Below are 27,411 nucleotides of genomic sequence, written 5' to 3' on the forward strand. Positions count from 1 at the left end.
GCAGATCACTACACGCCCTCCCGCCTCCCCGGGACTTGTATCTGTTCCAGTTTTATCTTACTCAGATGCACACGCATGGACATCCTTTTTCTTTACTTCTACTAACTCCATCATTTCCCATCATGATGAAAAACAATCTAAGGATGGAGCCGATGCCCATGCGCACTATTGTCCAAGGGAGGAGTCCCCTATCTCGTGACTACAAAGACTTCTTCCAAGACGACGACAACATGTAATCATCCGAGCCCAACACCAGGTGGCGATCTAATGCAAAGTGTGGAAATCTGCAGCTCTACATGCCAAGAACAGATGCATACTGGTAAGTAGCATTTTCCTTACTTGTTTTCATCATTTTGTTTTATGGGTATTCTGTTTGAATTCATAAATATTTTTTCCTCCTCCCGGAACTGATGCAGTATAGAAGTATAGTCCAAAGAGAGTAAGTTGTAAAGCAATCAAGTACTTGTTGGAATTTAAGACAGATTTGCAAAAATAATCAATGATTCTATTTAAGGAGCGTGGCCAGCAAGATGGCAGGCTAGAGGTGGTCATGCAGAAATTTGGCCAGGCCCTGTATTATAGTACATTAATCTTGTTCATCTGAATGCTACAGACCTCTACAAAGGCTCTTCATAGTGTATCGACTAGGCTGAGGCACATCTGAACGGCTAACTGCTGGGAGAAATCAGTGCCGCGGCGGGGAGCAGTGCTCCACGGCAACTTGGCGGTGGCCTGACCTAAGGTGCTACGGAGAGACTACTCACCCGTGAATTGCACGGCAGAGCTCACGAGGCTGGGGATTGACACTGCTTCTGCCCTGCATTACCCAGAGGCCGGAGGGCTAGGCCCACCTTGCCCCACTCTGGGGGATTCGAACTGCAGAGATAGATGGCTCAGTGCAGCAGAGGTAGGTTTTGCAGGGACCTCCGAAAACCCATAGGGTGGCGGGAGCGGGGATCGCAGCCCATGTAATCCATCCCAACATTGCCCGATACTGACCGGAGACTGCTTGGAAAGGGATTGGCATTGGGGGCAAACAAGCTGCCATATGCCCCTGCACTGCTACAGGCTGGACCCCTGTTAGACAGAGCAACAGACATTGCACAGCAAACCGCTGCTTGAAACTTGGCTCCACAACCAATATGACGGACTCCCGTATTGAGAGACTGGAGTGAGGAATTTCGCCTGGAGAACCTGCCAGCTGAACTTGTGGCACTCTCTGTGGTGTAGCTCCCAGAGTAAGCTGTCTGCCGCAGAGCATCTCCGACTCCCTCCCTCCTAAAGTGGTGATCTGGTGCGGTGGAAGGTAGCACCTGGGGCCCCCGGTATCTGGGGACTTCTGAGGGTCCAGCCCCATTGACCCGACCCCGGGATAACTGTGCTGGTGCGGAGAGGACCCGCGAGGTGAGTGCTAGTAGAGAAACATCTATACTCACCCGTGACCAGCATAGAAGTTGTGATGGTGTGAGTTGGACCGGCGGGGGACCTCGTTGTGATCGTTTAGCAGCCCCCGTGATGCTGAGTGAGTCTCACAAACAGTGGTCTGGCCACCTTGCGGTCCACAGCAAATCCTGTCCCTGTGTTGGAACTTTGGCCCTGGAGCATGCAGACCGGCATACTGGGGGACTCACGGGAAAGGACCATACATACTGGAAACATTTTGAAGGCCTGAAGAGAGTGGTGGAGCCTGGGCCCCCTGTAGCAGCTGTGAATCGTGGCCCAAGTAACATCGCAGACTGGGCGGATCCGGCGAGTGCCATTGAGGCCTGCAGCCCCAGACCCTTGGTCTGTTTGGTGAGACTGTTGAGTGGAGCTGTGGGAGCAAGTGGACACCGCGGGGACCAGCGGCAGGTGTAGGCTGTTTCATGGGCCGTTCTGCTAGTGGAGACACAGGCGCTATAGGCACTGGGCCACCCACATACACCGGGCAAAGCGGCTTGCCTGGGCATTTGGGGCCCATGAATTAATGCTGTGATCCCTGCATGTCTGGCCCCATTGATCTCAGCCTTCCTCTCTCCCCCACCATTCCTAGTTGATCCATGCCTGGATCTGTGACCCCGAAGTCCTGGCTGGCAAGCACCCCAGACTCAGTAACCTCCTGTACCAAGAAACAGGGAGAGGCGGCATTGGGCGTAGAGGCAGTGGAGGTGCACCCGAACTGCGCTGCTGTTAGGGTATACCTGCACTGAGGGGCCGTGCAGTTGGTGAGTGGCCCGTCCTCTTGGGGGACCCCCTGGTTCTTGCGATGGCTGTGTCTGGCACTGAGAATACCCTTGTGCCTCACTGCTGTCTCTAAGAGGTGTTGCGCACTCCTGCTGCCTGAGATTTGGTGGCCTGGATCGGGTAGTTTACCAACGCCAAGGAAATGGGCAAAGATGAGAACCCCAAACCCCCACTACAGGGAAGACTCAACAGCTTCCTGCGATCGGTTGATGCCCCCTCTCCCACAGGGCCGGATACACAGCATATGCCCAACAATGCAGCCCTACTTTTAGCCATTCAGTCTTCCCATACAGCCCTGGAGGAGAGGGTGACTGAGTTGCCTTCAGTCACGCTGCTGTGCCAGGACCTCCGCAATGTGGCTGAACGAGTCACCATGGTGGGGTCGCGGAACTTTGAACTCGAAGATCCGGTCGCACCTCTACGAAGGAAAGTCAAGGAGGACCAATCTGCCACTAAGGACATAATGTGGGGGCTGGAAGACTCATAAAACGAAGCCCGCCAGAACAATCTTTGATTCGTATGATTTACAGAGGGAGTTGATGGCCCAGAAATTTCTTGATGAATTGCTTCGCTCCCTCATTTTGCAAGACCAGTTCTAGCCCTGCTATGTAATCGAAAGGGTCCACTGGGCACTGGGGAGACTTCCGCTGCCTGGAGCTTCGCCCAGAACAATCATAGCCCGATTTTTGAATTACTGGGATACGGACATGATCCTGGCTGAAGGACCGAAACTTGCATACATGCAATATGAGAACTGTAAAATTGAATATGCTACTTACCAGTATGCATCTGTTCTTGGCATGTAGGGCTGCTAACATTCATATCTATAGCATAGATCGCCGCCTAGTGTTGGGTCCGGATGATCGCACATTGTTGTCCTGGAAGAGTCTTCGAAGTATCACGAGATAGGTGGCTCCTCCCCTGGACTACAGTGCGCATGGGCATCGACTCCATCCCAGATTGTTTTTAGCCATTGCGGCAAAGATGGAGTATGACAGTGTTAAAGATGTCCATGCTAATGATTGAATGCAAGAAGCAAACTGCAGCTGCTACAGGCGCCGGGGAGGAGGGTGGCCGATATGAATGTTAGCCGCCCTACATGCCAAGAACAGATGCATACTGGTAAGTAGCATATTCAGTTCGAGGCATGTGGGCTGCTAAATTCATATCTATAGCATAGAATATATAGCAGTCCCTCCATTAACGGCGGCCGCCCGTGCCAGCTGCAGAAGTCTGAAATAGAGTCTTGAGAACAGCTTGTCCTACAGCTGCCTGCTGTTTGGAATGTACGTCTACGCAGTAATGTATGGTAAACGTGTGGGGTGTGGCCCACGTGGCTGCTCTGCAAATGTCTTCCAAAGGAATGTTTCCCAGGAATGCCATGGAGGCTCCTAACTTGCGTGTGGAGTGTGCTCTGGGTGGGATTGTTAAAGTGCGTTTAGCTTTCTGATAGCAAATCTGAATACATTTAACGATCCACCTGGCTATTCCTGCTTTGGAAATGGGGTTGCCTTTGTGCTGAGCTGAAAAGGCAATGAATATTTGTTGTGTCTTTCTAAATGGTTGTGTCCTGTCAATATAGTACATCAACGCCCTCTTAACGTCCAAGGTATGGAGCATTCTTTCCGCCACCGTCTCTGGATTTGGAAAGAATGCGGGCAGTTCAATTGTCTGATTGACGTGAAATTGTGACACCACCTTTGGAAGGAACTTGGGGTTAGTGCGGAGCACCACCCTGTTGGAATGAACCTGAATAAATGGCTCTTGTATTGTGAGCGCCTGTAGCTCACTAACACGTCTGAGAGACGTGATGGCAATGAGGAAAGCCACTTTCCATGTCAAGAATTGAATCTCACATGAAAGTAGAGGCTCAAAGGGTGGACCCATCAACCTAGTGAGGACCACATTGAGATTCCATACCGGAGCGGGCGGGGTTCTGGGAGGAATGACCCGCTTGAGCCCTTCTAGAAAGGCTTTAATGGCAGGCACCCTGAAAACAGAGAGGTGCTGCCTGTTCTGAAGATAAGCTGCTATGGCTGACAAGTGGATCCGAATGGAAGCGTACGCTAGATTGCATTTGTAAAGATGTAACAAGTAGCAAATGATGTTTGGAATGGATGCATCTAGCGGATTTATGTTATGCTCCGTACAGTAGATGACAAAACGCTTCCATTTCGCTGCATAGCAAGCTCTGGTAGTGGGCTTTCTTGCCTCTCTGATGATGTCCATGCATTCAGGAGGCAGATTAAGGTAGCCAAACTCTAGGACTTCAGGAGCCAGATCGCCAGATTGAGCTGTTGCGGGTCTGGATGCTGGATGTCGCCATGGTTCTGCATCAAGAGCCTGGGTGAGAGGTGCAGCCTTTGATGCGGTACCACGGAAAGTTCTAGAAACGTGGTGTACCATGGTTGGCGTGCCCACGTTGGAGCAACGAGGATGAGCGTCATCGAGTGTTGCTTTAGCTTTCTTGCCACCAGCGGAATGAGAGGTGCTGGGGGAAAAGTGTACGCAAATCTGCCTGACCAGTACATCCATATCGCATTGCCCTGCGACTGTGGGTGAGGGAACCTGGCGGCAAAGCTTTGGCATTTTGCGTTTTCCCTTGTGGCAAACAGGTCTATCTCTGGATGACCCCATTGCTGGAAGTACGGGTGGAGTACCGATGGATGTATCTCCCACTCGTGCATTTGATGGCTGTACCTGCTGAGCAGATCCGCCATCTGGTTGTCCTTGCCCGGAAGGTGTTCCGCCATGAGGAAGATGTTCCTCTGAATGGCCCACTTCCACATGCTCTGAGCCAGATGAGACAGCTGTGGAGAGTGCGTACCCCCCTGCTTCTGGATGTAGTACATGGCCGTCATGTTGTCCGTCCGGATCAACACGACCTTGTTGCACAAATGTACTTTGAAGGACTTTAACGCCATAAAGATCGCCATCAACTCCAGACAGTTGATGTGCATCTTCCTTTGCTGTGTCAGCCATAGTCCCTGCACCGTGTAGTGGAGCACATGAGCTCCCCACTCCTGGAGAGATGCGTCCGTCGTGAGGATGATCTGTGGTACAGGCTCTTGGAACGGTCGGCCCTTGCAAAGGTTGTGTGGATTCCACCAATGCAGAGAGTTGTACGCCCGACCGGTCACCAACACTAGGTCTTTCAACTGTCCATGAGCCTGCGTCCACTGATGTGCTAGACATTCCTGGAGCGGACGCATATGCAGTCTCGCGTGCGGGACTATGAAGATGCAGGAGGCCATCATGCCTATCAACTGCATAAACACTCTCGCTGGGAGTGAGTGTTGGGGTCTGAACCTCTGGATTAGCGACTGGATGTTGTCGATCCTCGCAGGGTTTGGCTGTGCTTTGGCAGCCAGAGTATTTATGGTCGCGCCCAGATACTGCCGCACATGGGCTGGCTGAAGGTGCGACTTCGGATAGTTTAACGAGAACCCCAGACTGTGAAGGAGGTGAATAGTGTGGGACATGTCCGCGGCGCACTGTTGAGCCGACTTGGCTTGAACGAGCCAGTCGTCCAGGTAAGGGTAGACATGTATGTTCTGTCTCCTGAGGTGCGCCGCCACGGTCGCCAGACACTTCGTGAACACTCTGGGGGCAGTGGTCACTCCGAAGGGTAGGACCTTGAACTGGTAATGCCTGTTCTGTATGGTAAACCTGAGGTACTTTCTGTGGGATGGGTGGAGTGGAATGTGAAAATAAGCATCCTTGAGGTCCAAGGTTGCGAGGAAGTCTCCCTGGTTTAATAGTGGAAGAACCTGTTGTAGCGTCAACATGTGAAAATGTTCTGAGAGTATTTATAGGTTGAGGGGGCGCAGGTCCAGAATGGGTCTGAGTGAGCCGTCCTTTTTTGGTATTAAGAAGTACAGGGAATAAACCCCTGTGCCTTCTTCCTCCACTGGCACGAGCTCTATTGCTCCTTTTTGCAGCATTACGAGAACCTCCTGCTGCAATAAGTGCAAGTGCTCTGCGGACATAGGACGTTGTCTTGGGGGTATGTTGGGTGGAGTGGACGTTAACTCCAAACAATACCCGAACTGGATAAGCTCTCTTACCCACCTGTCTTTGGTGATGTTTCTCTAGACTGGCAGGAACTGTTGGAGCCTCCCCCCGACAGGTGTTGGATGGTCGGGGGGCAGTGACAGGGAGTCACTGTTTGGTGGCAGCAGAGGAACGGGAACTATTGTTGCCTCTGCCTCTGCCCTTGGCGCTGTTTCCTCTGTAACCACCTCTATTTTGTTTGGGGTAAGAGGCCTGGGCGCCTCCTCTATTGAAACTTGTCTGCTGTGCGAAGTGTCCTCTGGGAACACCTCTTGTACTTGAGCGACGAAAAGTGTTGCCCCTGTATTGCTGAGACTGAAGAGCACCCATGGACTTAGCCGTCTCAGTGTCTTTTTTAATCTTTTCAAGGGTGGTGTCAACCTCCGGGCCAAACAGTCTGTCTGGATTGACAGGTTGGTTGAGGATAGTTGTTTGGATCTCGGGCTTGAAGCCTGAGATGCGGAGCCATGCCTGACGCCTTAACATAACACTAGTGTTCACCGCCCTTGCTGCTGTATCTGCATCATCAAGCGCACATTTAATCGCAGCATTAGAAATGAGCTTGCCCTCCTGGATTAACATTTCAGCTCCTTCTTTGAACTGGTCTGGAAGGTGCTGCAAAAGCTGTTCCAAGGTGTCATAATGCGCCCTATCATATCTAGCCAATAGGGCTTGTGTATTGGATATGCGCCATATGTTTGCTGCCTGCGCTGCCACCCTTTTGCCCCCTGCCTCCAGCACTTTTGACTCTTTGTCCGGGGGAGGAGCTTCACCCGTTGTCTGTGAATTCACCCTCTTGCGGGCATTGGAGACGACCAAAGAGTCTAGAGGCAACTGGCCCCGTATATAAGCAGGGTCCCCAGGTGCCGGTCTGTATTTCTTTTCTATACGTGGGTTGACCACCCTTGCACTGGTGGGTACTTTGAAAATGTCAGTGGCATGTTTGAGAACCCCTTTAAGCATTGGCAGTGTTTTAACAGTCTTTTCCGATGCAGAGAATGTATCAAACAAAAAGTCAACTTCCACAGGGTCGGCATGCATCTCCACCTTGTGATTTGCAGCTGCCCGTTCAATTAAGGCATTAAATGCCGCCGAGTCTTCAGTAGGAGAAGTCTTTATCCCATAAAGCTGTGGGTCACTAACCACCTGTTGGTCACCCTGGTCACCAGTGTCTACCCATGAGTCCTGCTGCTCATCAGGGTCATTATTGGCAGGGAAGTTATACTCTTCATTCTGGTCATTTCCATCCCCATCTGAGTAAGTGGGTGAAGGTGTTGGACTCCTCCCAGGCTGTTGAGGAATGGGTTCCACAAGGTCTGGAGTATGTGGTGCAGGCCTTTTCTTTTTTAGAGGGATTACATAGGATTCCACTGGCTGGGATGTAATTTTCCTCTTGTAGAGCATTAATTTGCCCGTGTCGGCGTCGATAAAATTCTCCGAGTCATCGTCCTGCGAAAGTGGTCGAGCAGAGCTTCCACTACGCTGAGTCTGCCGCTGCCCCTCTGAGTCATCGGGCACCGTACGCGGTGTGAAAGCCTTCGGCGCCACCTTCGGCGGCAGAGTATAGAGGATCGGCGTCGAAGTCTTCTTCGGTGGAACAGTCGCCTTCGGTACCGAGGGCGTTTTCGGCTCCGACGCCTTGTCCCGTAGCCTCTTCAGGGAGCCCGCGACCTGCTTAGCAAAAGAAGCGGACGGCTTCGTCGATCCGACCGTGGGCCTCGAGCCACCACCAGGTGATGATCCGAGCGTTGACGACTTCTGTTTGGGCGCGGACGCACCCTCGACAGCAAGGCTCCGGTCTGTGTTGGCCTTAGGCGTCGACGCCGCCGGCTTCGGATCGGCAGATTTTTCCCTTTGCGTCGTGGTTCCAGACTTCGGCTCTGTGGCCTTCGCCGACGCCACTTCGACTGTCCGTGTGCCTGGGGCCGCGGTAGTCTTGGGTGAAGGTGTCTCGACAGTCTTCTTCGACTTCGACTCCACCATCTTACTCGACACATGGTCGACGACCTTCTTCGAGGTGGCCTCCTTGGCCCCCTTGGGTGCCTTATCGTGTTCGACAGCCGTTTTCGGCTTCGAAGCCTCCGAAGACGACGGTTTCGAAGGTGTCTCCGCCGTCTTCGGTTTCGATGGTGTGTCGGCCATCTTAGATGATGTCGAAGCCGATGGTTTCGGTTTCGGTTTCGTTTTCTGTAACGGAGGCTCCGCTGAAATGTCTGTAGCCGGGCCAGAAGGCGGGGCCGAGGACTGAGGGTGAGGGTCGTGGGTAAGGCCGAGTGGCGATCCCGTGACCTGAGCCTTAGTTATTGTACGGACGGGGCATAGCTCTTCCTCCGAGCTATCTTCCGCGGCCCCATAAACTTCCTCGTCGTCCCCTACCTCCTCGACGTATTCCTCTAGGTCCAGGCCCTCAACGGCTTCTCCGTAGTCGGCATCGACCTCCGCCGATGGAGGCGAGATCTGAAGCTGAAGCTCTTGCTCGTCAGCCTCGGGGTCGTTGAAGATGTCCACAGGTGCCGGTGCCGATCGCTGGGCCTCGAGGCGCGCCACGCGCCGAATCTTGAGCGTCTTCTTCGACCTGAACTTCGAACAGGCCATACAGTTGGCCTCGTTGTGGTCCGGCGACAGGCACTTGTTGCATACAGGATGCACGTCGATGTGTGGGTACTTCGAACCGCACACAGGACACTTTTTGAACGGACTTCGTTCCATTGTGGACCAGGGTCAGCGGGCTCGATAATTCTCGCCTCGGTGCCTACTCTAGTCAGGGACCACACTCGGCAACTCTGGGCATTAGCTTGCCTCATCTTCACAACGGCCCCCCAGACCGCCGGGGATGCTTGGTCGCACCTTAGAGATACCCATTAGGGTCCATCTCTCAGGGTGAGCCAGGACGTGTTCCCCAGCGGTAGAAGCGCGGAGATACTCCTCCGGGAGTTGATTCTAGCGCTATATAAACCCACAATTAAATTAATTAAATTGTAGTTTCGTCGGGGTCTTGCTGCGTCGAAGGGCCTCGATGACCGAAGAGTCACGCGACTCCCCAGTAAACTGACTCGAAGAGTCGGAGTATACACGAGAACCGAACGCCAACAATACCGACGAGGTTAGAAAGCCTTTTGGCCTTCAGAGAACTGGTTTTACCGATTCCGACAGGAGACGTCGACATCACATCCGAACCCAATGGCGGAAAAAAACAATCTGGGGATGGAGCCGATGCCCATGCGCACTGTATTCCAGGGGAGGAGCCACCTATCTTGTGATACTTCGAAGACTCTTCCAGGACAACAATGTGCGATCATCCGGACCCAACACTAGGCGGCGATCTATGCTATATATATGAATTTAGCAGCCCACATGCCTCGAACACTCACATTCCCTGACTACACAAAGTGAAGGGGCGCTCGGAGCCACATGTCATACTTGCACTGGGCGCAGAAAAGGTATTTGATGCCCTGCACTGGCCCTTTCTGGACCTCACGCTATTAAAATTAGGCTTTGTCCCCAAGTTCAGGAAATGGGTAAAGCTATTATACCTAGAACCCAGGGCATCTGTGAGAGTGAATGGGCTGATGTCCACTGAATTTGCAATGTGCAGAGGGACACGACAGGGATGTCCCCGCTCTCCCCTACTCTTTGCCCTCATAGTAAAATCACTAGCATGTAGAATCCATAACCACCCTGCGATCCTTGGGTTTTGTATATTGGGTAGAGAAGCCCAAAAGGGTGGGGTGGACTATCCCCTATGCTGACGATGTTCTCCTTTACGTGACTCGAACTATGTCATCCCTTCCATTCCTATTCGACGTCCTGGATGAATATGGGCAGAACTTTGGATGCTGAGTGAACTAGAGCAAGCTCCTCCTGTAATTTCAGCAGGGTGCCGACCTAGCTCCACCCCTCCCTCAACAATTGATATACACCATTCTTGGATTCCAGTATTTGGACATATTCCTGACACTCCACAAGGAGACCTGCCACGAGTGCAGCCTGTGGAGGGTTAGTCGCAACTGTCGAGAGGCTATGTACAGATAGAGAGGGCTCCCCCTTACACTATTGTGGAGAACCGCAATGGTCAAAATGATAGTGCTGCCCAAGCTACTATACGCCCTTCACCACACGTATTATATGATACTTTCGTTGGGATAGAATGGGACCTCCGTTCATTTTTGTGAGAATGTAAACACCGCAGGATTGCCCTGACCACACTTCAGCATAATCCATGCAATGGTGGCATCACCCTACCCAATATTCGGGGATATAACTGGCCCTCTCATCTCATAAACATGATTGGCTTTATGCTCCTCCAGATCATTCTACCTTTAGCCTAGAACACTCCTAATAGACACACCAATCCTGTATCTGCTATCTACATGGGAGTTGGGGAACCGCGGGCCTACTTGCTGCCACCAGGGTGGCAGTGGAGTGCTGGATCAGAGCTACGAAAGCTGTGGGATGGCAGGGTAAGCCCACTAAGAAAACACCACTGTGGGAGAAGAAATGGCTGGCTGAGATTAGTAAATTGGAAGACCTCAGGCCATTGGAACTGATTAGGATCACGAAAATAGGAGATATGCTGGAAGGGGGCGACCTTATGTCGATTGACTCATTGAAGCTTGAATTCAGTATTCACAACAAGCATGGTCATCTGAGGGGGTCCCTGGAATGGGAATCCAAGAATTTGCACCGCTTGAGGGACTGCTACTTATAGAGGAGCTGTGGAGGAGAGCGATCTCTTCCACATGCAGAACACTCCTTAATAAAAAAACCTGATAAATTGGAAGGCTGAAGGGGAAAGTGGGAAAGGGATGTTGGGGAACTGGAAGATATTCATTGGGAAGCAGCCCTGATGCACCCCCATGAAGTCACAATAATGGCACAGCTTCGGATGATTCAGTTTAAAATACTGCACAGAGCCTACAATGACAGAAGACGTCTTCACGCCATGGAGAGAGTGCCCGACTCATCCTGCTTAGGTTGTTGTGCTGATATAGAAGGTTCCTTTTTACACACAGTCTGGAGTTGCCCCAGAATCCAAATGTACTTCAGAACTATCACGAGGGAACTTTCCGCTGTGATTGACTCTCCCCTCCCTATGGACCCTAGGTTTATTGTTCTGGGTATTCTGTGTGACATTGAATTGCTGCAAACCCAGTTAATATTCTGAAACCTTGCTTTGTTATTGGCTTAAAGGGATAAAGCCTACCACTGAGGATCGGCGGAGAGCCCTATTGACTCCGAGAGAGCGAAATGCTGTGGACATGTTCATGATAGCTGAGGGAGAGACTGATCTCAACAGGGGCTGCCTCAGAAAATTCCATAAAATATTGGGTAAATGGATCTCCAATTACTCTCTGGAACAAGAGTATGTAAAAAATAAATTATAATCCTCGGCCCCCCTTGTGCTGCTAAATTTGCTATGTTTAAACATATTTAAACATTGCAGTTTGGTTCTGTAACCCTTTTTTACATATACTCCCAGTCAGAATATTAATGACAAAATGTGTTAGTGATGGCCCATTAAAAAGTGGCTTACTGCTGCTCATGTTTTTAACATTTAAAACAAATGTTTCTGATTCTTCTCATGTCTAGAGACTGGAGCCCTTCCCCAGTGGGATCACTTAAGGCTGAGAGAGAGTTGACTGGTGAGGGAGTGATCATCATAATGCCTGTAGCATTGTGTTCGTCTAGCACAGAATACCTTTATTTTTACCTTTTAATTGCGGCGTGAGAGATATCGGTGGGAAGGAGGGGGGGACCCGTTGAGAGTTATACATTGCATTGTTCACCAATGATTACACTGTGGTAGACTCTTAGGAGTGAACTGACTATGTATTTAAACAGTGTCATTATTGAATCACTAGTATCAATGACAAATTCAATAAAAATATTCGGGGAACAAAAGATTCAATTGAGGAATGAAAACTAACTTTTTAAGTGGCTTGTGTGTCAGTAGGCGTCGTTGTATGGCTGTGCGTACGTTGTTGGCATCATAATCGCAGAGATAACGACGCTGGAGCTACTAAGACATGCCCACGCACGCTGATGTCACTTCTTTCTTTTTCCGCGCCAGCAAGCGCAGATCCTGAGAGTGCGGTACCCCCAGTCACTTTTTGACTGAGTTTTTAGGGACTTTTTGTCTCTGTTTTCAAGTATTATCCATCTAACAGATGCATAGGGATGCCCGGTTTTAAGGCCTGTCCCCGCACGATGTCAGTGACAGACCCCCACTGTTAGTGCCTCTACTGCCTGGGGCATGACCACAACTCTGAGTCGTGCCCCCACTGCCGGACCATGGCTCTGAAAACTGCGGGAACGGTCCCAAAAGTGGCTGCAGGCCTGGTAGTCTGCTCTAAGCCGTTCGAGGTCCAGATCCTGTGGGAGGTCAAGGGTCTGGCCACGGAGCTATCACCTTCATTCAAAGTCTTCGCAAACTGAGTCAGGTGAGGTGAAGCACAAGAAGACAAAGAAGCGTAGTTGCTCTTCACTTTCCCCTAACCGGTCGAGCAACGCAGCTAAGGGTGCAGGTTGCGCAGCCCCCCTGCTGCTCCAGCGGTGCCTACGCAGTTGCCGATGGCCTACCCGCCCTTTCCGGGTCCATCTGCGACTCCGGCCCAGCTGCAGGAGTTCCTGTCCGCCATGGCACGTGTCTTCGGACCGTCCAGCCCCCCCAGTGCACCTTCGGGGCCGGCTGGGGGTCCTCGTTCGTCAACGTCGCCGGCCCAACGTTGTCGACGGCTCTGGTCTCGGCGCAGAGAGACTCCTGTGGATCCACGCCTGGATCCCCATCCATGCCGGTTGGCCCTGTACGACCTCTACCGGCATCGACGTCTACCGCGTCCCCGGTTCCCTCCCCGACATGGAGCCAGTGCCGGAAGGGTGTCTACCGGCGCCGATCCGACGCTGTTTGGGAATATCTATCCCTTTATCTACTGACGTCCATATGTTCCACCTGTTCGGCAGGCTATGGAGGACAGGGAGGGCTGGGAGGGGAGGGGTCTGAAGACCCTCTCGCCGCTCAATGCGAGTTAGACCCAGACTGGGATGAGGATCCGCGGGATGCAGGTGACCCGGTTCATGCTCCGGAACCTGGCGCACGGTCTCCTTCTACCCTTGCTACGGAGGAGGGTGGTTTACAGTCTATAGTGTTGCATAGGGCGGCCTAGGTCCTCCACCTCGAGCTCCTTACTGTGGCCGTCCGGCCTAACCTCCTGACAGAGGTGCTTCGGCCAGCGTCTGCTTCTACGGAGCCGCTGCTGCCCTTTAATGATGAGGCCTAATACAGGGGCTCCTGTGGACAAGAACGTAGCCCGACGCCATCGCATGGCCCCGGGCAACCCAGTTTTCCTCCCCCAACACTCTACACCCAAGAGCTTGGTTGTCCAAGCCTCTGCGTCCCCGAGCGCGTTCCCTTCCGCACCTCCGGACAGGGAACCCAAGAAACTGGAGCAGTTTGGGAAGAAGATTTTTTCTTCCGCCAGTTCAGGACTGCGGTCTGTGAACACTGCATGTCTCTTGGGCCGTTGTTCCCATTGTGTGTGGAATACAGTTGGGCAAGTGCTGCCTCAGTGTCCGGTGGAGGCTCGGACAATACTCTCCCAAGCTGTTGCTGAGGGGAGATACGCAGCCAAGTTCACCATCCGTTGTGGTCTTGACACTGCTGACTTTCTGGGCAAGGCGATTTCAACGACGGTGGCGCTACGTCACCACGCCTGGCTGAGGACGACTGGCTTTTCTGGGGATGTCCAGAATACGTTAATGGACATGGCCTTTGATGGCACTCGCCTGCTCGGCGATAAAGCAGATTGGGCGTTGGAACGTTTTAAGGACTCACGGTATACGGCCAAATCCTTGGGCCTTTTGGTCACAAGTACTCCTTCCACTTCTGCTTTTCGCTCCTTTCGTAGCCAAGGAAGGGGCGCCCAAGAACGTTCGTTGCAGAGCCACTCACCTGTGCAGCAACAGTCTCAGCGCAGCCCCGTACATAGGACCCGCAGAGGCAGGTCACGAGGCTAGCGTGCGGGTCAGTCCACTACCCCCCTGCCCATGCAGCCACTGCCTCCAAACCTTCCACGTCCTGTGCTTCAGGCCCACCAGACGCCAGTGGGTGGCAGAATTCGCCATCACCTCCCCCACTGGTGCACCATCACATCAGACAGGTGGGTTCTGCAGGTTGTCCGAAGAGGCTACACCCCCAGCCATGCCACCTCAGTACCACCGCATGTCGGGGGATCACTTGGCACTTCTCCAGCAGGCAGTTGCGGCCCTCTTGGCCAAGGGGTGCCATCGAGCGCGTTTCAACGCCAGAAGTAGGTCGTGGTTGTTACTCCAACTACTTCTTGGTTCCAAAGAAGGACAAAGGCCTGCGTCCTCTCTTAGACCTTCGGGACGTCAATCGCTTCCTCCGAAAGGAGACGTTCAAGATGCTCACACTTGCTCAGGTCTTGTCTGCCCTCGACCCGCAAGACTGGTTGGTAGCGTTGTACCTGCAGGACGCTTATTTTCATATCCACGTCCTACCGGCCCGCCGGCATTAACTGCGATTCATGGTAGGGCAGGAGCAATTTCATTTTACCGTGCTCCCCTTTGGCCTTACAAGCGCCCCTCAGGTGTTCATGTAAGTGATGGCGGTGGTCGCAGCTCATCTGCGCAGGTCAGGGGTTTCAGTCTTCCCCTATCTCGATGACTGGTTGTTGAAGGCAGGCTCGCCCCAAACAGCCGTCTCCCACCTCCATACTACGGCCAACCTCCTGCATTTGCTGGAGTTCTCCATCAACGTGCTGAAGTCGCACTTGATTCCCTCTCAGAAGGTCCTCTTCATCGGAGCTGTTCTGGACACAGTTTCGGGTTTATCCTCCTGAATATCGAATTCGGGAAATTTGGGCTATGATTCTGATCTTTCAGCCCTTTTTCCGGGTTTCAGTCAGTCCGTCCTTGAGCCTGCTGGGCCACATGGCCTCCTGCATCCTGCTAACCAACCATGCCAGATAGCATATGCGGGCTCTGCAGTGGGACCTGAAGTTCCAGTGGGCGCAGCATCAGGGGACCCTGTATGACTATGTCCAGATCTCGAAGGGCACTACGCAACAATTGCAGTGGTGGCTAATGGACCAGCATTTGATCAGCGACAGATCCCTCTCCCAACCTGAGCTCACATTGGTGACGGATGCGTCCCTCCTGGGATGGGGCGGCCACATGGGACAGGCGGAGATCAGAGGCTTCTGGTCTCCGGCGGAGTCCCGGCTCCATATCAACCTTCTGGAGCTTAGGGCGATCCTTCTTGCACTGAAGACATTCCTTCACTCTGTCAAGGGGAGGGTGGTGCAGGGGTTCACAGACAACACCACCGCCATGTGGTGTTGCAATAAACAAGGCAGGGTGGGGTCGTGGGCCCTATGTCAGGCTCTACTCCTCTGGACATGGCTGGAACGTCAAGGCATGTAGTTGACGGTTCAACACCTGGCAGGTTCTTTGAACGCCAGGGCGGACAAACTCAGCCGCCGGTGTCTGATGGATCACAAATGGCGTCTTCACTCAGAGGTGGCGCAAGGTCTCTTTCAACAATGGGCTGAGCCTTGGTTAGATCCGCAGAGAACGCGCAGTGTCAGCTGTTCTGCGCGTTGGAATTTCCAAGGTGGCACTCGCTCGTGGCGCTTTTCGTCGCGAGTGAAGCTGCGGTCTATTGTACGCCTTTCCGCCTATACCACTTCTACTCAGAGTGCTGAAGAAGATCAGGCGCGACCGGGCCCCAAGTCATTCTTGTGGCTCGGGACTGGGCTCGAAGAGTTTGGTATCCTGAGCTACTCGGTATGAGCATGGATCCCCCAATCCGGCTGCCTTTTCGGGAGGATCTTCTGTCGCAGCAGGAGACGGTCCTCAACCCGAACCTGTCTAGCCTCCACCTACATGCATGGAGATTGAGCGGCGACATTTGATTCCATTTGACTTGCCTCCTGAAGTCTGTGATGTCATTCTGGCAGCCAAATGTCCCTCCACTAAATCGGTATACGACTGCAGGTGGAACAGATTGGTGGCATGGTGCACAGCAAAGGCTGTGGATCCCCTTTCTGTCCCTCTTTCAGAGGTCCTTGTGTTCCTTCTTTCTCTGGCCGGCAGGGCTCTGCTCTGGGCACTATTAAGGGCCACCTTTCTGCAATCTCTGCCTTTCTCAGGCTCCCTGATCAGCCCTCTCTTTTCAAGTCCCCTGTTGTTAATAGATTTCTCAAAGGCATTACTAACCTTTTACCTCCTATTCCGTTTGTGATGCCGCAGTGGTACTCTAATCTGGTTCTTACTTTTTTTAAGGTGAGCTCCCTTTGAGCCGCTTCACAGCTGTCCTCTTAGTTTATTAACTTTGAAGACTGCTTTCCTGGTTGCCATCCCCTCCGCTAGGCACAGGAGTGATCTCCAAGCTCTTTCCTGTAAGACTTTCTGGTGTGATCTTTGTTCGCAGACCCACCACTGGGGTTGGTATTGCTGGGGCATCTATTCTTGGGTAAGGAATCTATACCTAACGTGTCTCTTTCAGATGCACAAGTTACATACTTTTGTAAGAGACATTAGTTAGTGATAGATTCCTTGCCGCCCCACACATCCTCCCCGTTCTGCGAACTGATTTCTACGGTTAAGGTCATCCCTTTCAGGGCCCTAGTTTCAATGCACCAGTGGTCAGTATCTTGCATGGCCTGCGTTCCTGGCGCAGAAAGTCGTGTACAGAACTGACAGCATGCATGAGTGCGTCTAAGTAGCTCCAGCTACGTCATTTTGGTGATTACGACGCCAACGACATACAAGGAGCCATACGTCGACGCCTACCGGCGGCCAGAGGTACTGCTGACGAAAACTTTCCAGATCCAGTCTGACGCATGGGGATATTCTAAGGTAAGGAATCTATCACTAAATAATGTTTCTTACAGATATATCGTTACCGAAGGTAATTAACTTGTGCAACTGGCTTCCTGTTCGTAATATAGTGAAAGGTGCCATAAATTCAAAAAATACCTTAGCCGCAGTGAGTAAAATGACAAGTCTCTTTAATATGGAGGGATGTTTTGTTAAGCCAGTCATGTGAAGCTAGTGGTCCGAACGCTAACCATTTCTTCCCTGAAGTTCGAATGAAAAATAGTAATTGTTTTATTAGTGGTATCCCTGATAGTTGTAAAGGTATCTGGAAATGTAATAGATACTTGTTGCAGAATCCATATTTGTAAAGAAATCAGGAAATCTGCTGCAGGAAAAAATATGTAATTAGAGAGCCAAACAACAACAATGGGGTTTAATTTGGGTGGGGTAGATGGTAGGCTGTTTCAGGCCATACAATCGCATAGCGCAAATATGCGGCACTCAGCATCCTTTTTAAAACACAACACACGACCAACACTAACTATGACTGATGATTCACCATAGACAGTACACCATCATACAAACTAAAATGTATATCATGGAATGTGCGCGGGAGGAACAACCCTCGCAGGGCTCGCCTAATCTGCTCTTAACTCACCAGGCGTGGTGTTGATCTAGCACTACTCCAAGAGAGACATTTAGCATATTGTACTAGCTCCCTAGCTAGCGGGTGTAGTGTTCATCCCGACTTCTCCTTGTTCTCCACTTATGTACGAGGAGTCCCCATACTGATTAAAAAGGGAGTTTCATTCCAAACTCTGGCTGTCAAGGCAGATCCTCAGGACCACCTACCTACTATTGCAAGATCTGCTAAGAGACTTGCATGTTTTATTGATAAATACCCACGGACCAAATGCTGACGGCCCTGATCTTTATGGGAAGCTTGGATTGAGGCTAGGGCTGCTGCACTTCACACAATCATTTGGGACATAGCCTCAAGATCTACATGCGAGGCTTGATTCTGCTGTCAGACATATCAGAGCATGACACAAATTATTAAACACAACATAGATTTGTAAATCTATTCCAGGCAAGACAGCCAACAGATCGAGATTACTCCTTCTACCTATAGTCCATAGCTCACATTTCAGAATAGACTACTGGCGGGATACCAATACTGGGATGGCTAGAATAAGTGCCAGAACCCATTCCTACAAGTCTCCAGTGGTGTTCTCCCTACATGTCCCTACTGTGGCTCGTAGCTGCAGACAATGGTGACTGCAGCCTGAAGAACTGCTGTACGAGGCTTTTCAGTCTGAAATCAAGCAGTCTTTAGCTACATATTTTGAATTAAATCAAGACTCGTTCACTTCAGTCCACCTCTTTGTGTGAGGCTTTTTATGCGCTTGTTAGGGGAGAGTGTATTTCGAAAGGGCATGGCATACTTAAATCCTAGCAAGGACAACTTACAAAACATGGGTCTGAAATTTACTCTCTAAAGTGGGAGATCGCTGGTAGATCTGATTATGCCAGACTAGTTCCACTAAATTTAAAAAGAGCTGACTTTGTGATGCATCAGACAGAGGTGAAATTCTTGGGTAGATATGTGACCGCCAGCGATATGGCCAGGGCGAACGACCAGCCAGGACTCTTGCTTGTATGATCTGTTTTTAGTGAGTGGCGTCATATAATATTAAGATTTATTTGCATCCTCACCCGCCATGGAGAAAAGCAATCTAACAATGAAGCCAATTCCCATGCTCATTACCAGCAATAGGTGTAGTCCCAATACCTCGTAATTCAAAGACTTCTTTGAAGAAAAATAAGTTGCACATGTCCGAGTCCAACACAAGATGGCAGGAGTTTGCACAGCTTGTGAGTCAGCATCACTAAATGCCACAAACAGATGGTTAGATGGTGAGTAACATTTTCCTATATGCCTTTCCAGACTGATTAGCAGTGGCCACTATTTCTCTGAGGCTGTCACATATATCGTTTGACGTAGACATGATGTGTTTCCATAAACCTTAATGCTGACCAAAGGGATAGGGTTTCTGACTATATACACAGATCACAGCATTTCCTGGTGCTCAAGTAATTTTGTGCACTTGTTTAGCAGTGCCTCATTCTAACTCACTTCTTAACTTGATGCGGAAAACGGTTAGGGAATACTTAATTCTTCACACAAGGTTTCTGAATATTGGCTTATTTCTGCTATTTTATAAATACTCAGTGAAATTTGTATTTGTTATATATCAAGTGAGAATTTATCTACCTGATTGGCATGGTTAGAACTAGATGATCGCCCGACATATATTACTATGAAAAACCATAGAATCTTAAGACGTTTTACATTCTTGTTCACATCACCAGATCTAGAGCTTCCTGTGAATGTACTTACAGAATGCACCATATCCAGAAGGAAGCTACAAGAGTGGGTCTGAAGTGATTTGGCCATATTTTTAACAGTCTGAGAAATATGCACTGGCCTCCAATGTGAGAAAGTACAGCCTCAAAATGTATTACTTTTATCACTTGTCACCCGCTTTTGGGTGAAACTCTGTGGAAGCAAGCCTTCAGTAAATCTGCACGCCCCTGCTCAAATTCTTTTCACTGTATCTAAAATCTAATTTTCCTCATGGGACAAGACTTGTTCTTCCTTTCAAGGGGGTTCCTAATGAATTTCCTTCTGCTGGACCTGAAGCCTCAGTTTCATGAGACACTTGAAAATTCTACTATTCCAGAAGTCTTGGAAGAGAACCTGTGTGGCCTACTCTTCCAGGTTTTCTCGCTGGAAAATTTCTCCAGTAAGATAAACATACTTGTTTACAACTGCCCAATTAGAACAGAGCAGAACTTAACACCCTTTTAAAATTCAACGTATCAAAGGGTGCTTAAATGAAGTCGCAGGGTTAGGAAAGAAAAACACAAGTAGTAAGGTGGTTATCTGATTTGCATGAAAGACTGAGTTTCTTTTTGGAAGAAAGTTTGGATGCGTGAGTAAGACCACTTTGTGTGGAAAAAACTTGAGTGCTTGCTACCTGAAAATGCATGGGAAATGCATGGGATTTCTACTGTTTGAACTTCATTCTTGAGTGTAGGTCGATCAAATGTCTGCATTTAGCCCTCTGCTTTCACTTTGGGCACTTATTTAATCCCATGTTCACCTAAAAAAGGAGGCTGTCACAAGCTCTGGTTATTGTAGAAAAACAGATGTGGAGACTCTGGATGCCCAGTACATTTGCTAAAATTTTAAAAATAAATATATTGGTATCTAACATCCAACACTTTATCCATAATCCTTTTTCTGTCCTTCGTTTTCTTCACCCCAATGTTCTAAGTTTGGTTACCATTTGCCTTACTGTGTCTTTGTATATGTAAGAAAAAGCTATTGATTTTTTTTTTTTGCTGTAGTTTGGGAAATTATATGTATTTGGTGAAAGATTCTTTATTATATTTTGCTGTATTGTATGTTCCCATTCAACAAAGTGCTGATTTGGAGACTACTAAAGAAGGCCAATTCTAATTGGTGATATTCTTTTCTTTTTTTTTTGTTAGGTATTCTGCTGTGAATGAGATCAACAAAGCAATGGTACCAGATTCAAGTGTATTTGTGTACTTCATCACAAAGTTATCCAGAATGGAAGGAGAAATCTCTTACGTGGGGTTTCATGGAGGTAGGGAATGTTAAGCTATGGTTTGTAGTCCAAACAATAGTACACATATTTCTTTGTTTATTACTATAGCGTTTACATTTTAATGTGTAGGGTGCTGGGACCGAACTTTGATACCTATTCCCTTGTTCTGTCAGTGTGATGAGAGGAACCCTACAAAAGAAAGGATCTTTTATGTACTGTACTGAATAACCTCTAGGCTCAGGGGCGACACTGCCATAAAATAGGCAAATTAGTGTGGCGCAAACTCTTGCTCACTCAGTCTGCTTAACTCATTTCATGTGGGGGGTGCTCTTTAACAGCACAACAATTTTTCTCCACTTTAATATGGATTTCCCACATAATTATTTTTATTATTCACCCCATTAGACCCGAATGAGACCTCTTTTGGTGCCTAGAGAAAAAAAGCACTTCAGTGTTCCCCTATGACACTCATTGTATGTTATATTTTAGGTATGTGTTTAACCCAAGGGATCACCCTCCCTTGCGGACTTCTCCCTTGCGGACTTAAGAAGGAAACTCAAGACATGGCTTTTCGACAGAGACACAGCATCCTCAGCTCCAGATACCCTTAGGGGTGACAGTGCTGCGCTATACAAATACTGTTTGAGATAATGTTACAGGGAAGATTTTTATTCGAGGAGAAACATTTGGAATATAAGTTGCTGTAATTGAAACCGTTTACAATGTGGGATGTGATTAAGACAAGGTTAAAGAAACCAGGGTGTGATCTGAAGTGGGTAGGAATATGTAATTCGAGTAGCCCTAAAGTAGAACATTTCCTGTGGCACATGTAAGAGATCTACTCTTTTACAGTGAAAGTTTTGTGGTATGGATCCTCTGCACATCACTGGTATGTTACAAATACACCACTTGGGGGTAAAGTGGCTGAAAGCTTTGCTCCTCTGGGACATAAACAATGACTTCTTCATTAACACTAAGTGCGCACTGTTTGATACTGATTAAAATTCAGACACCTTATTACCCAGTAATAAACTGCAGAAATTGAGCTCTTGCGAGAAACATCTATGCATACTAGCATATTACAAGGCGGACCCCTTCTTTCTTCTTTGCAAAATCATGCAATGAATACAAATAATCTTGATAAGAGCAGTGCCTATTATTTAAGGGCAACATGCAGTTAATTTCTGACGTGTTATTATCAAACAATAATTATTTAATATTTATTTTTCTCTATTATGTGGGAAACATTTCCAATAATTGTTTTCACTCTAGGTAGGTCTTTTTTGTTAACGAAACAAAATAAAAAAAATGTCAGTGTACCTCCCAGCTGCTGCTGGTTTTCGGTTGGAGTTTTAACAAAACTTCTTGCATGTGCATACTATAAAATAATATCATAAGATTCTATACTTCAGCTAATATCTTGTCCAATTTTACTTCTTTTCTGTGTCTCGGTTAACCGCCATGCTAAAAAAATCAATCTGCACTTTTTAGTGATCTTTTTATTAGAAACAGACATAAATGCAGGCTACATCATAGAACAAGCATTGGCATAGCCAATAGGTCTCGCCTTCGGAACCTTATAAGTATTTAGTTATGCAGTACAATATCCTTGGTGCAACAACATCAACTGTTGCATGGCTAAACACTTGTAAGGGCCCAAAGGCGAGATCTATTGGCTGTGCCAATGCTTGTTCATATTGGGGTAGAGAAGGAGATGTCATGTTATGTATAGCTACCCCATTACTCCCCTGTAGCAGATGAAAGCAAAGACAGATGATTAGGGGGGTGGGGGAGCAATCAAAACACAAAACCTAAAATTGTAGATGGAGAAGAAGTGAATTACGGGGATGTTTTTCACATCCGGGTTCAGAGTGACATCATAGACAACTCGACCTTCACTCTTGATGTCTATTTAATGTCACTCAGAACCCCTTAGTGAAAAACCTTCCCATAATTCACTGTTACCAATGTAGAATTGTATATATTTGTATATTTTTAGTTAACTGATGTCTTATTAGGAAAGTTGATTCTTGCAAAGTCACTTTATCAATGTCAGAGGTCGATTGATGGCACTTGCTATTATGTCATATCTTGTGGCGTATGGTTGCTTGCAAATTAGAGAGGCCTTGCGATCCCTTTCTGCCCCAGCACTCCTAATCAGTTCATGATGCCACTGACAGCTGCGCAGCAGTATGTCAGGAAACCAAGGTGTCCGAGTGAACATAAATTACTCACCCCTCCACGCATAGTAGCCTTCCCAGACCTGCAGAAGCGAGGTGTTTTTTTTATACACCCTGGGTCAATGTAGCGTGATCAGGCTTTGTTTCTGCCAAAGGGCAAAGCGTAATCACCCTCTGGTGCCCGTGCGCTGTGGCCACACAAGCAGGTGGGAGAAGATGAGCTACCGCACAGGCTCGAGGCGAACAGCTCACTTTTTGAGGCTGTTTGCCAGGCCAGAGGAAACGCCTCCCTTAGCCTATGTTTGGATTTGGGTACTCTTTATTCAGGTGAGAGAAGTTGTCTGGGCCTTTCACTCTCACGGCTCAAAGTGTCATTTGTGTGGCGTGAAGATGGTTCCATGACCGTGACCACTCGTCTAAATGTTTCTTATCTAAGTTTTTATATTCTAGGAGGCTGCAGACCTACACAGCTTGTTCCAAATAAGAACAGCGCGTCCCTCTAACATCCTTCTTGCGCAATATTTACAAGCACCCCATCGCCCACTAGAGACCATACGAGAACGTGCGTATGGTTTGTTTGTACGCAATTCCTGTTGGTTTCCGAGTCTTTGCAAACTGGACTGACCGCTGCTGTGTTGACAAGGACGTGCAGTCGCCGTGGTCAAGTTATGGTCTGGGAAAGGAACACTGAGCCTGTAAAATGTCCCATGGAGATGCCACGCGAAATATTGTGCCTGATAAGGATGAATGGATTCATGTGTTGTAGATCACTAAACCCGGGCTACATATGCGCAGCACTACTGTACTGTTGCACACTGTGCCTTTTGTGTGTATCTGGAGCCACCTTAATCAGTTGGACTTAAATCAACCCTTTGCAGAACTCCAAGAGGTGGAGACTTTTTTTCCAGGAGACAGAGAGGGCATGTGAAGTCGGAAAAGGGAACGTTTTGAGTGTGTGTTTGTGTTTGTGTAGTCTGCGCGTGTCATCGTCATCTGCCAAGGGGCCATAGTAAACAAGGGGCTGGCCTTGCCTTGACTGAGGGGAGCAGGGAAAATGCGGAGCCTGAAAGTTTCCTGGTCTGGGTTCGGGCGCAGCAGTAGATAGTTAACGCTTGCTCGCAGCGGGCCACAATAACCTGTGTTTATGGAAGGAAACACACAATCCGGGAAGGGCGTCTGGAGCGATGGATGACAGGTTAAAATGTTGCAAGGAAACAGGAAGGCCTTTAATGCTCAAGAGCAGGAAACTGACCTTTGAGGGAAACCGTTCGCTCTGAAACATGTATTCCCTTTCGTATGAAACAGTAACCAGCGGATGATGACTCTACTCTGGTGAGGCCGCACCCCAAGCTATTTATAAAGAGTCCATTAACGGGCAATGAATGCACAACAATATATTTTTCTTCAAAACTGCACTTTCTTGCCAGAGATTTTTCGGAGATGGTTGCGCTGATATTAAGCGATGTTGGAGTTGTACAACTCAGTGGCGGCATGTGCACCTCCACACAAAGAAAGAAATGCTAAGTCTTACCTTTCCGAATGCACTCTGCTGCTTCCAGGCAGCCCTCTGCCAGCACTTTTACTATTGTATGGGCACCAACAGAGAGAAAAAATATAGAAAAACAAGTACGCGAGTGGTGCTCGCGTGCCACAGCGAGCGCTCTGTTTTTAATTATCGCGCCCATGCCTGGGCACGATAATTCAAAACAGATGTCGCCTTTGCGGGTAACCGCATGCAATAGGCCGTGGGCGAATCAAAGGCGAGACATGCACCCGCCTTTGCCCAATTGCGTGCTGTCTTGCTTAGAAAGACGTACGTAAAGCCCAATAGCCTGTATCCTAAACAAAACGCACACACGAGCGTGTGGTGAGTTTTCTGAAGCCCCTTACAAGAAGTCTCGCAGCAGCGCATGCGCTGCTCTAGGCTCGTCTTAAAAATGGTTGAGCATGGAAAAGCAAAGTTCAAGCATAGAAAGCCCTAATAAATGGTGGTTATTTAGTGAGTTATTTTAACAACCAAGTCGTGATGTTCAGTCTTATGGGCATCATGTGCTACCAACCACAAAGATCGGGGCTGTTGATTTTGCATTGGTTGAAATACCAACTCCACTCAGTGCTGCCCTCAACTTTGCTGCAAGGCTCATAACGGGTTCCCAAAAGAAACAATCATATCACGCAGGAGCTGATATCCCAATTGGCTCACATATGAAGCTAGGATACAACTAAAACTTGCATGCATGGGACATAAAGCTATTTATTTCAACACCCCGATATGCCTCACGCAAAAACTGGAGCTCTCTGGTGGCTCTAGATCTTCTAGAATTGCCAGCTCATTACTGCTCAAACCACAGAAATCCCATAAAAAGAAAACTTCCAATCGAGCTTATTCGGGTATCGCCCTGGGTATATGAACTTCCTACCACCTGAAGCCAGGGGAATCCCTCTATTGGGTTTTTCAAAAAGGAAGTTAAAGCGATACTGATGAAAACATTTTTGCCTAAGAACTTGAGCTTCCTAGGCTCTACAGGGCATACTAGTTGGCATGAGACTGTGAAAACTGTTTGTTGATCTGTAGGTCTTCTGTTACCTCCTCTTAGGTGCTGTAAAGCTCTCTGATACCCCCTGTGGTCATGTTCGAGACATAGACTGCATCCACCTATTGCCCTTTTCAAGGAAGCAAAATCGATATTGATGAAGAAACTTTTGCCTTAGAACCCTAGCTTCCAATGCTCCAGAGGACTCGCTAGTTCTATGACACTGTTAAGATTGGATGTTGTTTTATTGATCTGCTTTTACCTTCTTGTACCCTTTCATAATTCCTAAATTGTAAAGCGCTCTGATACCCCCCCCGTGGTCATGTTTGAGCAATATAAAACCTTTGTAAATGATAATTTTACGTAAATAAACAACACAAAACATCCAAGATGTTCGTAAGGCTGAATACGGAAAGTTTTCGTCAGCAGTACCCTTGCACGTCGGCAGGCGTCGTCTGCGGCACCGCATCCATTGTCGGCGCCGGGATGACGTCGTCGGAGTACTTAGACGCCGCCCTCGCACGCTGACGTCAATTCTTCTTTTTTCTGCACCAGTTAGCGCAGATCCGGGAAGAGCAGTACTCTTAGTAATTTTTTGACTAACTTTTTGATCTATTTTGGATCTCTTTTTCGAGTCGACTTCGACTCGTGGTGCCGTAGGGATGCCTGGCTTCAAGCCGTGCGACGCCTGTCCCCGCCTGATGTCGGTGACCCACCCCCACCATCGGTGTCTCTACTGCCTCGGGGCCGACCACGGCGACAAGTCGTGCCCCGACTGCTGGGCCTTGAGTTCGAAAGCTAGGAGGGAGCGGTCCCACAAGCTACTCGAGATCCGGCAGTCGGCTCCGCGCCGCTCGAGGTCTCGGTCAAGGAGGAGGTCGAGGGACCGGTCGCGGAGCCGCAGTCGTCGCTAGTCGATTCATCGCCAACACTCGTCGGGCTCCAAGTCGTCCAGTAAGTCGAGGCACTCAAAGAAGTCGAAGATGTGACAACGCTCTTCAGACTCCCCTCGCCGCTCGTGCGACGCGGCTGAGGGTTTGGGCGACCCCACCCGCGCGGTTCCATCGGAGCCGCAGGCGTCGCCTCCATGCCCATACCCCCCTGGTCCCTGGCCTGCGAGCGACGCCGGAGGAGATTCGTGATTTCCTCATTGACATGAGGACTCACTTCCCTCCGTTGAGGCCTGCTGGCGCGCCTTCGGGCCCCGCAGACCCAACTTGGGGCCTAGGCGGGCCGGTGGCTCCAGCCCCGGCGCCATCGGGTGCTTCAGCCCCAGCCCTGTCGTCTACTTCGGTCCCGTCGCCGACGGCCCCCGGGGGATCTGTTCCTGGATCCCAGTCGATGCCAGTTGACCTTACGACCCCTCTGCTGGCGTCGACCCCCATGGTGTCGCTCCCGGCGCTGTCCTCGGACGACGTCGGCCCCAGTTTCAGCCACATCCGGTGTCAGAGCGGCGCCGTCTCAGGCGTCGATGGGTGAGGCCTTCACCTACGATCCGGCTCCTTCATTCCACGTTGTTTACCAGGACACGGATGAAGGGGAGGACTGAGAGGGGCCAGAGGACCCTCTGGCACAGCAGTGCCAGTTGAGCCAGGACTGGGCAGACGAGCTAGGGGAGGCCAGTGGTCTGAACACTTCGCCCGACATTGAATTCATCTCTCCTCCCTCTGTGGCTACGGAGGAGGGTGCCACATATGGTGTGGTGTTGCGCAGGGCAGCCAAGGCCTTGGCTCTTGAGCTCCCTGCTGCGGCCGTGAGGACTAATCTCCTCACTGAGGTGCTTCAGCCGCCAGTAAGCTCCTCGGAGCCTATACTGCCGTTCAATGAGGCCCTCACGGACGTTCTGTTGGGCACCTGGTCCAAGCCCTCCACAGTGCCCCCTGTGGATCGGAATGTGGCCCAACGCCACCGCCCGGCTCCGGGCGACCCTACCTTTCTGTCCAT

General features: G+C 49.6%; 1 protein-coding gene across 2 annotated transcripts in view; it reads left to right on the forward strand.

The window, feature by feature from the left end:
* Nucleotides 1-27,411, forward strand: part of RNF213 (ring finger protein 213) — a 2,973,532-nt gene that overhangs the window by 1,846,647 nt on the left and 1,099,474 nt on the right. For both annotated transcript variants that reach the window (XM_078654076.1, XM_078654077.1), the window contains exon 30: nucleotides 20,674-20,792. In XM_078654076.1, coding sequence (XP_078510202.1) covers nucleotides 20,674-20,792 — 119 coding nt within the window. The remainder of the gene's footprint in view (nucleotides 1-20,673; nucleotides 20,793-27,411) is intronic.

The sequence above is a fragment of the Lissotriton helveticus genome, chromosome 7, assembly GCF_964261635.1.
Source record: "Lissotriton helveticus chromosome 7, aLisHel1.1, whole genome shotgun sequence".
Taxonomy (NCBI): Eukaryota; Metazoa; Chordata; class Amphibia; order Caudata; family Salamandridae; genus Lissotriton; species Lissotriton helveticus.